Genomic DNA, 16,563 nt, shown 5'->3' with positions numbered 1-16,563 from the left:
GGTTCCGGTAGAGAAGGTCGGGCACCGGAAGTGTACGGAATTGTGACTTACACCGTGACCCGCAAGATGTTCGCGTCAGGGACCAGGTTCCGGTAGAGAAGGTCGGGCACCGGAAGTGTACGGAATTGGGATGTTCGCGGCGGGGATGCTGAGAAGAGCCCCTGCGGTGAGAAGCTGTGGGGGCAGAGGGTTACCCTTGTCTTGCACATGTGTCTGTAAACTACGGCACCCAGCATCCTCTCCAGCACAGTTGTCAGATTTATTGGTTCCATCTGTCATGTGATCCCTCTAGCTTTTACCAAGGTTATACATATAGGAACTCCCATGTTATTATCAGCAGCTCAGCAATAGTGCATTCAGTAGCACAGCAAAAGGGCCAAGTAAGTGTTTATCCCCCAAAGGGGCACTATAGTCTCTTAGTCAGCATAAGTGCAGGAACGTATGTCTGTTGTTATTGGATTCCAAGTTTTCTCCCAACAGTCACAACAAAGGGTGAAGGAAGTTGTATGCTGGTAATTCCTTTACCACCCATGGACCAGATATAGAGTAGGTTCGATTTCCTACACGTATGCCATCCTACGTGTGGGTGGGATGGCATTTTGGGGTGATTAGTCGTTAGTCGCTAGGGAAGATTTATCGCAGCGACACATCTCCCCTGTACCACTGCCCATAGGCTAAAGTCCCACTCAGAGATTAGACGCCTGCGATAAATCTCTGATTACAGAGGAGACTAATCTATCCAAAATGCCTTTAGGGCTCTGGCACACGGGGAGATTAAGTCGCGGGCGGGATGGCACACGCGGCAGTGCGATTTCAGTCTTTTTCGGCGATTTCGGGAAATCGCGCTGCCGCGTGTGCCATCCCGCCGGCGACTTACATGTTCGCCGGTGGGATGGCGGGTCATGGCAACTCGGGGAGATTAGTCGCCCGTGACAAGGAAGATTTGTCGCGGGCGACTAATCTCCCCGTGTGCCAGAGCCCTAATTACACCAACAAAGAGAATCTGCGGTGGAAAGGCCTACACATTGCTTCACAAAGTTTCCTTCTGCTGCAAACTTCGCATGACTCAAGTTCAATGATTACTTATCAAGTCCAGTTGCTTTAGATTTACCTATACTATATATATATATATATATATATATATATATATATATATATATATATATATATATAGGATACAATTTGCAACACTTTCAAACAGAGTCATCTAGCCTAAGCCTGCTTGTCTTATTGGCCAGATTCCTTTTCTCTGTCACTTCATTCTATTAGAAAAAAGTCAAGGAAAAACCAAACAGGGCGAGGATACATTTCCCTTAGGTCTGGTGTTAAATCTAGGAGCCATATTGTGCCATTAGGTATCACTCATTTATAAGGGTCAAATGGTAGTGACAGCTTTACCCCCTTTAAAACTAGATTCTGATAATTATAATTGAGTGCAAAAGGCCATACTAGAGGAGAGAAAACTCCTCAGATAACTTCAGCTGGATATCAGACCAAGACCAAAGAGAATATACAGGTTATCCATTGGCATTTTTGATCCCGCTTTAACCTTAATCCAATATTCAACATCAGTATAAACATACTGCGTAAATTTTTTGAAAGGTACAACTCCCTTAAAATTATTGTAGTTATCTGAAGACTGCACCATAAGAGCCATCTAAGAAACAAGATAAATGTTGTTTTTGTGACACCTTTATTATGTAAGTTGAATTACATTTCAAGCTTTTAAACAACTAGGCCTTTTCCTAAGGGATATTGCAACCTAGAAGCTAAAATAGCACATACTTATATTTAGATACACCGTTAGCCTTTCATATTATTTTCCTTTATTCTGATGGGATACTGAGTGTGTGCTGTTTAGTATCCACTTTGTAACAAGCCAGAAGATGAAGAAAGAAAAATCTCAAGGAAATCATCAAAGTATCCTAGGCAGTTGACCAGTAAAGACATCAGAAATATTCCAGCCAAGTGCAGTTGTACCTGCTATGGTACAATTCTATGGTGCCAGATAAGCAAAAATGGTATCATGTTGGGGTTGTGCTCTGTACTGTTTCATGTGCTCAGAGCTAATAAATTCCCCTGATTTCCACAGAGGTACCTCTTGAGTTCCTTTGCTGTGCGTCGGGGACAAGTTTCAGATGCCACAGGGACATACGAGTCAGAAATCCAGCTGCCTCCTTGGAAGGAACGTCTTAATGAGACTCCAGAAATCAAGAGAGCAAGACTGGTGTATGAGAGCCGGAAGAGGGGCATGCTAGAAAACTGCATACTGCTCAGGTATCATATGTATCTCAATATGATCAGCCTACACATGGTTTGGATATTTAGACATGCTTCCTTTTCTTCTTTCCTGTTGCTGCCCCCAAACACGTGTTTAGTGATTAATACAATGATCCGGCATGATAAAACCTATTACCTTATTTTTCCTATTCACACACTATCAGTGATTGGTAGGATCAAGTCGATTTGGACATCAATGAGTGTGACTTAATAACTAAACACATGACCAGCTGGTTCCAGGATTGATCATTCACATACCATGGGTGACCAGCTAGGACACATAACTATAATCTAGGCAGCTTTGTTGTATTGTTAATAGAATCGCTGGCTAAAGAGGGTGTTTTTTTTTTGTTTAGATAGAGTCTATTTTGTGCTTCTAATATAGAAATGGAAACCTTGTTAGTGCCTCATCTCCTGTACTGACAGCTAGAATAGACAGGGAGACTAACATTAACAGGGATCTCTATCTAGGGTCAGGCCAAACTTAAATGAAATATTTGGCTTCTGTGCCAACATAACCAGAACTGGAATGACTACATAGTCCTCCATAGCAGGCAATTTCAGTGCTGTGGCACACAGGGCCTTTTGGATAATGGCACTTGTAGTGACAATCAATACATTGCTGCTCATCTCAGATTATTTGCTTTTAACTTCTTAAGTGATAATTGTCATTTTTAGCAGAGTGCTCCTGTCATAGTACAACAGTTAATCCAATATTTTAGAAATAAAGATGGAAGCCTGGAAAGTGGAACTGTGCTGCAGATTTTTTGAAGTGTGCCACTACATACTCCGTAATCAGCTTTCTCAGAGTTAAGGTGGCCATACACTATAAGAACTGCTTGTTTGGTGAGGTTGCCAAGCGAGTGGATCTTCTCCCGATATGCCCACCTAGGGGTGGTGGATATCAGACTAATTGATCGTTTGGCCCTAGGGCGGGGAGGCCCGTCAGTGGTGCCCATACACGGGCAGATAAGCTGCCGAATCAGTCTATAGGACCATAGGACCGAAATCGACTTGTGTATGGCCACCTTTAGTTTAAATAGAGAGAGTGCTCTGTATAAAGAGTCCCCTTCTTCACTCTTTCTTTTTTGGCTTATAGATAAGTAGAAGCTCATAACGCACTGATTATCTGACAAACTTTTTCAACTGAAATTCTCACAAGAACCAGAAAGTAGGAGATCGGAAATAGTTGCAGTTTTCTGGTTTTCTTTGTTAAGTTTAAGAAATAACAGATCCTACTTATTAAAGTAAACAACCCCTGAATATAGTTAAAGATTCCTTCTGTGGTTCATAAAAACATGTTTTTTCCTATTTTCTCATTTTTAATTCTGCTCTTAACTTGCAGCCTGTTTGCCAAAAAATATCTGAGCTCCATGACAGACACACAGCTTTCACAGTATGATCGACTGATCAATATGCCAAGCAATGACTGGGACCTTTATTACTGGGCCACAGGTATTAACCCCTGACTCTTTTTTCAGTCTTTATATACTGCCCGTCCTTCTACCCTCTCTTTCTGTTTTCCAGCTCATATTTACATTAAGCATATAATTCTCCCACCATCTGTTCATTCACCCCAGCACCATGATTTTTGCTATTTTCCTGTAGGAGCCCAGGAAACTCCCAAAGAGTTCAATAACGAAGTTATGGATTTGTTAAAAGAGTTTGCCAAGAACAAAGACATGGAACAGCGTCTGCGCCAGCCCGATCTGGAGTACCTCTTCAAAGATGCTCAGTGACCAATATGGGACATACAACCTCCTGTAGGGAATAAATGTATACATTGAGGTGTCTACATGATTCTCTGTGTCTAAGGGTCATATATAAACTGCATTAGCTCAAAACAGAAAATTGAGTACATTTTAGCATTTGCCTCTGTTTCTAACAATTTATGAGAAAAAAGAGATTCAGAAAAAGATATGAATAAGACTGTATATAATTCGCTCCATTTCAAGTGAAAACTATGTATTGCAATGTCCCTGTACATGTAGTATATCTGTTTTTTCATTCTATAAACATCTAAGATAATGGAATCCTGAGCAAGTGTGCAATTTTTGAGGAGCCATTCTGTTTTGCAGCACTCATTACAGTGACTCCTGAAGGTATGGAACTCCGTAGTTGAAGAAGAGCTAAACCTCAGAATTACTCAGCTGGAAACGAGTTTTTGTACCGCAATAACTAGATTTTGTTGCTTTGGTTTACACCTTGTTTTTATTCGTGCAGTGTTATGCTGGAGGGTGACAGGCTGGCAACTCTGAAATACTTTTTCCTTTTTCCCTTAAGTTGGGCTCCAGGCTTGCACCGTATAAAAGCTAACCCTTGACCTTTCTGATCTCCTGTTGAAACTATCATTTGCACACTGATCACATGATGCACCTCGGTTTTGAAACAGTGCCACAGATTAAGAATTGGCCTTAGACCAGACATTTGATTGGGCCATTGTAGGACTTTCACCTGTTTGTTCTGGAGTTACTCAGTCAGTGTCACTTTGTCCTTGTATGTAGGATTATTGTCCTATTGGAATATAAACTTTACCCCAATTTTGAGTTATTTAGCAGCCTGAAAGGTTCTTTTGCAATATTTCCCTGTCGCTGCTGATTAAAGTCATTATATTGGAAGTGTAAAACCGCTATTATTATGAAAACAAATAATGTCAACTGCAAAAGTTCTCAGAGCACCTGGAGGCAGAGTGTTGCTGCTCTGCCCTAGTGACCAGTGAAAGCCCTAGGGTACGGGCAATGCTGTATTTAGGTCTGGCACTATCCTAGGCACTGGACCTGCCCCCCAAGCCTGTAATCTACTCATGTACATGACATCATGTCCGGTTGCGTGTGCTGTCACTCCATCAACACCGCCAGGAACACTCACCCCCAGCTCTGCTGCCGGATTTACACAGTTTATCATATATATAAATATGGTGTGGGGCAAACAAGAACTGCCTATTTGAGGTGTATTTACATAAATGATTCTGAATGGCTGATGGCGGGTAAGCTCAACTTAATGCCACATGGTTGCTTAGAAAGCAGTGCAGTCTTCTAGAGCTAAGCAGGTTAACCCAAGGGTTGGGCATGTTCAGGTGGGCGACGGGCCAAAGTTTAACCAGGGCTCCTCCTCTTTGATGATATACTAGTGCTAACCCCCTATGGTGGCTAATGGCAACTATAGTCATCAGAGGGGAGCCAGGTTGGACACAGATTGGTAAATGGTAGTTAAGGGTGGGGTTTGTGTTGAACTCCTAACCCACTCATCACTGGAGTCTTAAGGTGGCCATACATAGGCAGATTTCAGCTGCCAGTTCTGGTCCTTCAGAGCGGCTTGTTGAAGCAGCCCTCGGCCTGACGGGGCCTAAACCTGCCGTTGTAATTCGATCTTTTGGCTCTAGGGCCAAACAGTCAAATTAGCCCTATATACCACATTAGGTGCGCATATCGAGAGAAGATCCACGCGCTTGGCAAACTCACCAAACGAACAAATCTTCCCGTGTATGGCCACCTTTGTACAATTGTTTATTCAGTGCCATAGCAGCTGATTTAATAAGTGTAATGGATAACTAACCTCACTCCCACACTTTTTATGTAGGGCAGACATCTTGTTTTTAAATCCTCAGTGAGGTGGATTTCATGGCATACTTCAACCTCATCTCAACAGACTCATGTGCTGTAGTTACTGGCAAGTGTTCTCACTCTCAATTGTAAATTATACACAGGACTGTTCTAAAAAATGGGCAATTGCCCAGGACCCACCAGGACTGGGGCCCACCATCAGACCATTCATCGGCCCTGATTATACATATAGAAAATGGTTTGGCCAGAACTGGTGCTGCTCCATACACACACTGGCAATGCCTTGATTGAAGCAAGTGTTATGGTATATATCAGTGCTGTCCAACTGGTGGCCTGCGACCCCCTCTGTGTGGCCCCCCCACCTGTCTGGCTGCTTTGATGGCTTACCTTTGTGTAAACTTCAAATGGTATCAGTACTGAGATTAACTGGCCCCCTGCATGGTTCTCACCTCAGATTCAGGCTGTAATCCCCCTGTATTGTTTAAACATGTAATCCCCTGTGTTGTTCACACCTTTTAGTTTCTGCATTGTTCACCCCCTGCAGTGTTCACACCTCAGGCTCAGGCTGTTCATCACCCACATAGTTAACCTGTTCACACCTCACACCTAGGAGCAGTGCCAGCATTTTGTCACTGTATGTATTACCTGCCCTAGGGCAGGCAGAGTATGGCACACACAGGTAGCATAGGGCAGGCAGAGTATGGCACACACAGGCAGCATAGGGCAGGCAGAGTATGGCACACACAGGCAGCATAGGGCAGGCAGAGTATGGCACACACAGGCAGCGTAGGGCAGGCAGAGTATGGCACACATAGGCAGCGTAGGGCAGGCAGAGTATGGCACACACAGGCAGCGTAGGGCAGGCAGAGTATGGCACACACAGGCAGCGTAGGGCAGGCAGAGTATGGCACACACAGGCAGCGTAGGGCAGGCAGAGTATGGCACACACAGGCAGCGTAGGGCAGGCAGAGTATGGCACACACAGGCAGCGTAGGGCAGGCAGAGTATGGCACACACAGGCAGCGTAGGGCAGGCAGAGTATGGCACACACAGGCAGGGTAGGGCAGGCAGAGTATGGCACACACAGGCAGCATAGGGCAGGCAGAGTATGGCACACACAGGCAGCATAGGGCAGGCAGAGTATGGCACACACAGGCAGCGTAGGGCAGGCAGAGTATGGCACACATAGGCAGCGTAGGGCAGGCAGAGTATGGCACACACAGGCAGCGTAGGGCAGGCAGAGTATGGCACACACAGGCAGCGTAGGGCAGGCAGAGTATGGCACACACAGGCAGGGTAGGGCAGGCAGAGTATGGCACACACAGGCAGGGTAGGGCAGGCAGAGTATGGCACACACAGGCAGCATAGGGCAGGCAGAGTATGGCACACACAGGCAGGGTAGGGCAGGCAGAGTATGGCACACACAGGCAGCATAGGGCAGGCAGAGTATGGCACACACAGGCAGCATAGGACAGGCAGAGTATGGCACACACAGGCAGGGTAGGGCAGGCAGAGTATGGAACACCCTGCCCTATGCTGCCTGTGTGTGCCATACTCTGCCTGTCCTATGCTGCCTGTGTGTGCCATATTCTGCCTGTCCTATGCTGCCTGTGTGTGCCATACTCTGCCTGCCGTATGCTGCCTGTGAGAGGTGAACCTGGCAGGGGTTTATTCTGGGAGTTTGTTAGCAGTTGGATATAGCCATTAAATGGTCCCTAAGGTGTGTTGGAGGTTGCTGTGCTACCCACAGGGGAGGAGGCATATGGATTTAAGGTTGTGTCTTAATATGACATAATAGAATTCTTTCGCATATGAATGAAGTCTGATATCCCTGCAGTGAGCACCAACCATTTGGGTTTTTGCTGCACTACCACCAATAATGTGGGCATGGTCTTAAAAGCTCTTGTGATAACATGGGTGTGGTTTGAAGTGGGTGTGATTTAAAAGGGGGAGTGGTCAAAACCGGCTTTCATTAGCGGCCCTCCACTATGTTTGCTAGAGAAATTACGGCCCTCGGCACCACAGAAGTTGGACAGCACTGGTATATATATGTATGTGTGTGTGTAGAACAGCATTTTTAGTGGTCGCAGATAGTTGCCATATGCCATATGAAAAATGACCCAAATGAAGCAGGTAAAATGGCTTTTGTCACGTACGGTATATGAATTTTTATGATCAATCAGAATGAGCTTATTTGTGAGGTAACCAATTATTCACCTTTGGGTAAAGTACCCAATGAGGGGTGCTTGTGTTGGCTACTGCCCCCGGGGGCCCTGCACCCCACAAGGTGCCCCTGCCGTCCACCCCGACCCCCGCAGGGGCCCCCTCCGATGTCCTCCCCTGAGCGAGCATAAGTGAAACGCATCAGGGCAGGACACCTGCGGCCAGGGGGAGCAGCAACAGCATCGGGTCTGGGCCGCCTGGACCCACCAGGTTTTTTCCCGGTGTCCGACCCTGTGTGTAAAGCCCAGTGGCTTTTCTGCTAATGAGTAATAGTGTATTTGACATGTTCATTTCTGAGGTACTGAGCTATTGGACATGTGCAGGGGAAAGATGCCAGTACAGCCATGCAACTTAGCAGTGTTACTGTTGCCGTAGTTACTGTAACTATGACACTGTAGTCATTCAATCCTGTGGAACAAGCTGGTCAGCTGGCTGAGTCCTGGAGTTAGAGCACCAATCTGCACATAAGCAGTTGCAATGGGGCGCTTTCCTCTCGGCGTTATGTCTCCCCAAATTCAGGGAAGTTTAGGAGGAAGCTGCGATGCACTGAATTTCTACTGCACCACATATAACAACTCCTATGGTAAGGCAGCCAACGGGATTAGATTGGATGAAGTGTGGAGTGGGCTGGGAGGCTTGTATTGTGGGCACAGAAAATTCTAGTGTTAGTGTAGTGCCATTATGAGATGTTACTGGGTCCCACAGCCAAATCATTTTTGCCCCTTTTGAAAATAAGATTTTTTTTTATAACTATTAATTGAAACTGTGGGGCCCCAACAATCACTGTTGTACTCGGGCTCCCCCAGAAACTGCAGGATCTGCCTCCTCGATATTTATGTGCCTGTGTTTGTATCAGAGTGGCTACTCAGAGGCAGGACTCGGCACTGCTAAAGGTGGCCATACACGGCCTGACCCATATGGTATGCCACCTGCTTGATAATATTTATTGGCTGGGGTGCTTACCCCATTTATTATACCAGTGAAACCACAAAAATCAACATTTTGGGGGGACACTCCTTTCTTTTATCAAAATTAGAATGCAAGCCTATTGGCCTGTGGGCTGATTGGGCAGATACCGTACAAAGGGCCATACAAGTGTAAGGTCACATTTCTAAGCTAAATAGCTCGCTCATTTCTATACCAACATTCTGATCTCCTGCAGGTTTGTCAGATATACCCACGGGGGGATTCTCACATCGCAGTGCTGGTCTCTCTCACAGAAGAACAGGATATCAGTCCAACCTGCGGCCAGCGGTCTATTACTCACCCAGCTTGGACCGGCTGGATAATCCAAACATGGGGTAAGCCCACGCAATCGCCAAGCGACTGTCTAGTTGTTGGAGTACAGCAGGGATGTAAGCAGTAATCTAGGTGTATGCAGGCAAGTGTTACTTGGAAATTAGTCCAATTTAGCTAATTCTTTTTTATTAGTGGGCTGATCAAGCAGAACTTCAATTAGCGCTAGAAATTGGTGTTCTTCCAAGCCCTATAGTTTTCTTTCCTTCTTTGCTACTCTCAACCTGGGCTGGTCTGGGTCCTGCATCTGCCCTTCCTCTACTCCCCTGCCCAGCAGGGCCGCCATAATTCTGCTGTCTCTTAAAGGTTGATGCTGCGAAACAACTACACATCAATAACCAACAGGGATTTTGGGCCTCTGAAAGTACCTACTGGCACGGAACCACTCCCTTATACACTTCACCCACCAAACAGCGGGTACCATAAGAGCAGCGAGATTACAAATCCCAAGTTTAGAGCTGTGAGTATGTTGGAAATGGGAGGCTGAAAATTGGATTTGTTTGGAAACACTACATGAGGACTTATAGTGGCTGAAAATACATTGCACCAGCTTAGTTACCCTTAAAGTTTCTGAAACATGGACCTATGGTTGCCAGCCTGTCCAGTTTTCCAAAAAAAATTGCGTAGGACTCTCCAAGACTGATGTAGCGATCACCACGTCATAGACCGCCCCTGTGTTGTCTTCCGCCTACCCCCCTGCCCTTGCTAGCAGCAGGAAAAGGTGGCAACCCTACCGGGACCAACAATTTGACCCACATAGACCCACAACAGTCCTGCTTAATTGCTTCCTGAACCACAGGCCCACTGCCCACAACACTCCCTCTGCACTCCCCCATTATCAATATATTTAGGACATTAATACATTCTGTGCATTAAGCTACCAAGAAATGCCCCATACAACTGCCTATAACAAGGACCTAGAGCCAAAGGTGTATTTTACCTATTTTCACCAAATCTATGAACTATGAGTATACGCAGAAACATAATTAGGACTATCGGCCTCATTTCTTTATTGTAAGAACAAATAAGTGGTAATATATATAGTGAATAATGTTCCCCCTACTGTAAAATATAAGGATACTATAAGTCACAGAGGAGTTCCATGATTATATAAGGCTGAGTGCTTTCGTTTGTGTCATGGGACTTCAGTGCGACTTCTAATATCTTCATATTTTACAACAGGATATTTCAATGTTAAATAGTCTGTAATAACATCTAGCGAAATATATGGAATAAATAAGTATCAGCATTGGACTGTTGCTCTGGGTTGTGGCTAATGCACCTTAAATGACTTGTTTGCCATATTAATGTTCTTTTCAGGTTAAGTCTGTTCACTTTGACACCCGAGATCATTGTGCCAGTGGCGTGGCTGGTGTTCCCCCGGTGCATCGCCCGCTGCTAACTGCACAGAAAGGAAAGGGAGCCCCAGAGACGGAAAACTTCTATCATGCAAGTTCTATAAATACGATTTTGTTTAGACACACACTTGGCCCCACTAGGCAAAATATTTGGAGCCTTGTGTGAGTCATTCTTAATACATTTGACTTTTTTGGGGGGGGACCCAGAATGGTTGTAAGTGATGTTTAAGTGACTCAAGTTGCACTTTGCTGTTGTTGCCACAGGGTCCAGCCTTTATGTCTACAGAGTACAAAAGCAGGTTTACACCGGGCAATGGGCATCGTCCAGGTGAGTCTTATCAGCGCATTATTTCAAAGCCATGCTGAAGCTTTTGCCTCTGGGACGCACAGGGTCTCTCAGGACTGTTATACCCCTATGACATGTTTTTTTCATACACTGTTGTATCTGTATACCCACTACTACCTATGTGCAGGATTCAAGGCAGCTTCCCCTGTTTTCACCACCCCCAAAGGCAGTTCTGTCTGTAGGGTAGTGCCATATGAATGGCTGATTCTTGTCTCGTCCAACAGGTTTTCCTCGCTCTGCTGTTGTCGGTCCCACAGAGAATTCAGGCTTCACTGAAGGCTTAAATTTGGAAATAATAAACTATGACCCCTACTCACAGCATAGAGCACCGGTAAGCATGTTCCACAGATAATGTCCCCCATCTTGTCTAGTCTTCAAATGTGTCCAGTCATCAATAGATCTGTTCTTAAATTAAAGGGCATGAACGTCAAATATTGGGTAACTAGGCATAAGACCTTCCCTTTAAGTGATTTGAACACAGTCTATCTGGGTTAGTCCCACGAGACCTCTTCCTTCATCAGTTACCAGTTTATATAAGGGTAGACTGGGTGCAATAACCTCCAGCCAGCCATGTTCTTATCTCAAGCTTCTGACACTGTCTCTCTATTACTGTATGGCAGAAAGGATATCACCGTATGATGGGACAAAGTATGACCAAGACAGATTTCCTGCCACTGACTACACTCCAGGTGATTTTGTTGGCTTATATCTATGGCTTATACGAATATGACACTGGAGTGGCTAAGAAGCTGAAAATTAAATGCAACTTTATTGGCTTCATTTTAGGGAATAAGTAGAAGGAAAGGTGTCCTGGAACTGCAACTTCCAGGAGCCCTGCAAACTGATGGGAGCACAGAAAATAGTTGTTATACAGGCCCCTGCTGAGGCTGCAGGATCAGGGCACATGTCCTCTCTACCCTCGCTCTTAAACTATCCCTGTACATAATAAAAGCTCTAGAACCCAAACTATATAATAGGGTGCTAGATGTATTGTCTTCCTAAGCTTTGCATAAGAGCAAGGGAGACAAATGGGGAATGGAACCAATGGAATTAAATTGTGTGCCCTCTAATGTAGAGGATTGATACTATTGGTACCATATTTCTCTTTTTTTTATCAGTAATTCTTAGTGTTGACATTTAAAGACCAAGAGAGCCTCCATATCTACAGGTATGGCTTTGGTTAGCCAGAACAATTGGCATATGAGAGGCACCATGCCTTAAGGTGCCCATACACCTTAAGATCCGCTCGCTTGGCAATGTCGGGTGGGCGATATCTGGAGAATTCAGGGTAATTCGATCGGCCCTGGGGCCAAACGATCAAATTATAACAACGGGTATACCCAAAGTCAGTCCAGGGACCGCACCAACGATCCAACTGCCAGCCATATAGGGCACCCCCAGAACTTTTTTCCATGTTTGTGTTGCTCCCCAACACCTTTTCCATTTGAATGTGGCTCACACATTTTAAAGGTTGGACCCTGCCTTAAGGCAAGAATTCCCAAACTTTATTTATGAGCCACACAAGCATGAAAAAGGTTCTTTGGTTATGCCTACTGGCCTACAGGAAGCTCTGCTTGGACTATGTCTCTCTGCTTCCATAACTTCAAGCCAGAATTTTAACATAAAGCACGAGGTACCATCTTATTATTACAGGGTCCCTGTAGTCCCCTCAGTACACTAAAAGCCGTGTTTGTAGTATGCAGTGGTAATTAAAACATGGCAGTTTTTTTTAAACTAATCACAAACCTGAATGAACACCCCCCCCCCGGTAATGTTATATAATAAACATTGTTGTTTTTTTCTATAGGGCAGAGAACTGCTACCAGCTTTGGCCAAGAAAGCCGAGCGTGACAGTGGATTTACACGTGAGGCAAACACAGTGCTGAGTGTCAATGTGAGGCTCTTTTTGCATGACATTTCTTATACAAGTTTGTCCTGACCAAGGGTTAAGCTGGCCATCCACGGACTGACCCACAATGTTATATAACCTATTGGCCCACTGCCCTAATGGGTACTTGGGTACAGCCACATACCTTTCCATTAGTTTGGGCCAACATCCAGCCTGTACTGTGGACATGGGGCATTAGCAGCATGAAATTTCAGATTGGACAGATATTCTGCATTCCAACAGGGTCACAGGATGGTTTTTGGAAAGTGAACCCAACCTGGCAAATACATACAGGAAAACTCCATCTGCATCGGGCCATTGATGTGGTCCTATCTTGATGGGCTAACATTGGCTTCTGTTCTAGTACTTGCCCTGGGGCCAAATGATTGGGTCAGCATGATTTGGCAAAAATCTGTTCAGTTGGTGGCACTGATGAGTATGGCAGCTTCATACTAAATGGCTACATTCCTTGCTTACTCCTAAATTTCTTGAAATAATAACACAGTTCTTTTTCCTTTTTAATCACTAAAATCCCTGTATGCCTGAAATGGCATTCTATTCATATTATTTTCTATGCTGAAATCCAGCTGCAAAACAGCTCTTCTCTTTCTGCATCATTTGAAATCCTGGCAGGGGAGGGTCTAAAACACTGAAGTTACAACTTGTAACTTCTCCACAGCTTACAGACAGCATGCAGGAACTATATAACCCACAATGCATTGTACTGTGATGCTCCTTATTGACATCACATGTGCAGGGAATTGGAGAAGGCAGGCAGAGGACAGGCGACTACTGTTACATTTTCTTTTGAGTATCAAAGTAGTCGCCCAGATCAGCATGGGAACAGGAGGCGGGGCTTAGGGAACTGTTCCAAACCATATTATTACATTACAAATCATAATCAGGCTGCGTATTTTTTCAAAAAAGCTTAAGTTGTGTTTGGGTGGAGTTCCCCTTTAACTAATTTCTTTTTCTGAATTTATGTGACTCACGCAGACACCACACGGCACACAGCCTGGTGACAACGGAAACAGACAAAACCTAGACATGTTGGGACAAGTGTCTGTGGGTATAAAGGTACGTACAGAGCAAGGAATTATGGGAACAGTAGGGAACATTATCTATGGGTAATGGCACATGTAGGGTTTCTCTTTAGGCTTTTATTTGCTGTGATTACACAATTGGGTAGAAAATCAGCAAAAAAAAAAACAACAAAAAAACAAATCACCAATTGCAGGGAATTTCTATTAGCCGACCATGTTTATATCTGTTTTTATTAACTAGCCATATATTTGCACGATTGTTCTTATTTAATGGCTGTCCATCTGCTTGTTCTGATACCTGCCTGTGCTCTCTTCTGTAGGAACCTTCAGGATACAGTCAGAATAACTTCCTCTATGTGCAGCCACAACAACAGCCACCGCAGCAGTATCTGACCAACTACAACATGAGGTATCAAATGCCAACTCTAAAGCAATTAACCCACTGGCTTCCAACAGTTATACCCTCAACTTATATAAAAAAAAAAAAATCAGATGTAAATCAGTTACGATTGATTGCCCCTTCTGATCATGAATCATTGATGCAGTCCAATGGCATCTATACCCATTGTCGTAATTCAACCATTAGGCCATTTATTTAGGCCCGAATTAAACCCATATTGCCAACCTAAGGTGGGCATATGGGGAGAAGATCCACCCGTTTGGTGACCTCAGCAAACAGGCATAGCTTAATGTATATGGCCACATTTACTGCTAGAGGGAGCATAAGGTATAGCATTTATACCAGGCAGTTGGAGAGGGACCATTCACAGGCAGATAATCTGCCAACTCGGTCTGAAGGTGCCGAACCAGCATCTTAAATCTGTCTGTGTATGGGCCTTTAACAACAGATATATAGCAGAAAATTGGACCAATATCTATTGGGCAGGTTTGAAAGTCCTGTTGGACAAAAACTACATAGGGCCCTATTACGATTCGATTCTTGGCCTGGAGGTAGTGCCAGGCTAAGCAGACTGGGCACCCTAGGCAACCTGGTTGGCTTGGCCCACCCCAACATCCCATTATAAACTTTTTATCTCATATCTTAATTTGTGGGTAAAATGTTGGAAAGAATAAGAAACCCTGGTTTAACTCCTATTCAGTAACAGACTCTCTTTTCTCCATGCAAGATTCACTGACCCAAAACCAGTCGGGAAAGACAGAGAAGGCTGGACACGAGGAGGTATACAGAAACAACATTTCAGTGGCTTTTCATTAAACAACGAAGATCACGTTCCTGGTATTTAAGCAGAGGATGCAAAGAGGAGAGACCCAGGTATAGCTTTAGTCTTCAACAATCTCCAAAATCATTTACTGGTATGCAGAGGGGCACCTCCTCCTTTTTCTGGTAGAGATCTGCTTAGATACAGGCAATTAGTAGCTCCCTATATTGTTCACCATAGAAGCAGTGCCTTTGAAAGCGAACAGCTAGACACCCCCATTCTACTCTTCCTTTTCCTTGAGCAATGGCAATCATTGATAAATTAGCCTCAAGTATTATACACTTTTTATGTATTTTCCCTGCAGGAAGCATATTGGAATCAAGTGTAGGATCTTTCAAGATGACGCATTGAGAAGGATCACTGGGAAAATGTAACAAGCCTCTTCCTGCTGGAGAAACTTTGGATGATTCTGTTTAAAATAAAATGCACCACCTGCTTTCATGTACTTAAGATAATAAGACAAATTGTTCTAAGATTTTATGATCAAATTATGTAAAGATCCAAGCAGGGTTTGAGTACCCCTCTGTAAAAACCAACCTGTTTGATAGTTTACAGACTACCATGGAACAACTGATTTGATTGACCAAGTGCTATTACAACAGAACGATAACAGGTATAGTAGGGAGACAGTACCTATATAGCAGCAGTGTGATAATAGCCTCTAGGAAGGGACTGGGGCTGTGGGATAGCAGGTATAGTAGGGAGAGATGGTGCCTATAGTAGCAGTGGGGGGATAATAGCCTCTGGGAAGGGACTGGGGCTGTGGGATAGCAGGTATAGTAGGGAGAGATGGTGCCTATAGTAGCAGTGGGAAGGGACTGTGGCTTTGGGATAGCAGGTATACTAGGGAGAAATAGTGCCTATAGCAGCAGCAAGTCCAAATTTACTGCGGTACAAAGCCTTACAGCAGGCCTGTGCTGCACCCTCCAAAGTCAGATAACCGCCCTTCCCAGCCCACCTGATAATATCACCTAAGGGGTCAGTCAAGATTTATTTGTACAGGGCAGATCATCCCCTGTAAGTGTTGAGCTTGCTTACTATGGGCAATGGCACAAGCTTTTTTTGACCATCACTACTGTCCAAAAGAAATATCCCTATATACGAGATTATCTATATAACAATGAAATCAATTACAGTTAGTCAGATTCTCCCAAGCAAAGAGGTGAAAAACGGTGGCAGCCACTATTCTATTTACAAAGATACGTATACAATAGGGTTTCGGTCTGTGCCTCCACCACAGTATTAGCACAATTACCATTTCTCCTGGAATTATATATGTGTATCCATATTTTATGGATAAGACAAATCTGTAGTTTAACCATTCATGCAGTTATGGCAACATGCAC

The 16,563-nt window shown here is 44.4% G+C and overlaps 2 protein-coding genes across 3 annotated transcripts; both read left to right on the top strand.

Annotated features, from left to right (window-relative positions):
• Positions 1 to 40: 40 nt before the first annotated feature.
• On the top strand, positions 41 to 4,313 carry sdhaf2 (succinate dehydrogenase complex assembly factor 2). The gene is made up of 4 exons (XM_018093319.2): positions 41 to 166; positions 2,093 to 2,277; positions 3,626 to 3,735; positions 3,889 to 4,313. Exons 1-4 carry the CDS (start codon positions 131 to 133, stop codon positions 4,017 to 4,019), a joined length of 462 nt encoding a protein of 153 aa, XP_017948808.1. The 5' UTR covers positions 41 to 130; the 3' UTR covers positions 4,020 to 4,313.
• Positions 4,314 to 8,464: 4,151 nt separating this feature from the next.
• Positions 8,465 to 15,675, top strand: ppp1r32 (protein phosphatase 1 regulatory subunit 32). 2 transcript variants are annotated; one of them, XM_002937629.5, is made up of 12 exons: positions 8,465 to 8,649; positions 9,229 to 9,367; positions 9,669 to 9,822; positions 10,683 to 10,811; positions 10,985 to 11,048; positions 11,291 to 11,397; positions 11,687 to 11,755; positions 12,874 to 12,960; positions 13,951 to 14,031; positions 14,318 to 14,406; positions 15,125 to 15,270; positions 15,522 to 15,675. In XM_002937629.5, exons 1-11 carry the CDS (start codon positions 8,544 to 8,546, stop codon positions 15,240 to 15,242), a joined length of 1,143 nt encoding a protein of 380 aa, XP_002937675.2. In that variant the 5' UTR covers positions 8,465 to 8,543; the 3' UTR covers positions 15,243 to 15,270; positions 15,522 to 15,675. The 2 variants fall into 2 exon arrangements, with proteins under 2 accessions (XP_002937675.2, XP_012817586.1); XM_012962132.3 differs by lacking the exon at positions 10,683 to 10,811.
• The last annotated feature ends 888 nt before the right edge of the window (positions 15,676 to 16,563 follow it).

The sequence above is a fragment of the Xenopus tropicalis genome, chromosome 4, assembly GCF_000004195.4.
Source record: "Xenopus tropicalis strain Nigerian chromosome 4, UCB_Xtro_10.0, whole genome shotgun sequence".
NCBI classification, from domain to species: Eukaryota; Metazoa; Chordata; class Amphibia; order Anura; family Pipidae; genus Xenopus; species Xenopus tropicalis.
The sequence above is the reverse complement of the archived record's forward strand: the minus strand, read 5'-3'. Positions and strand labels throughout refer to the sequence as shown.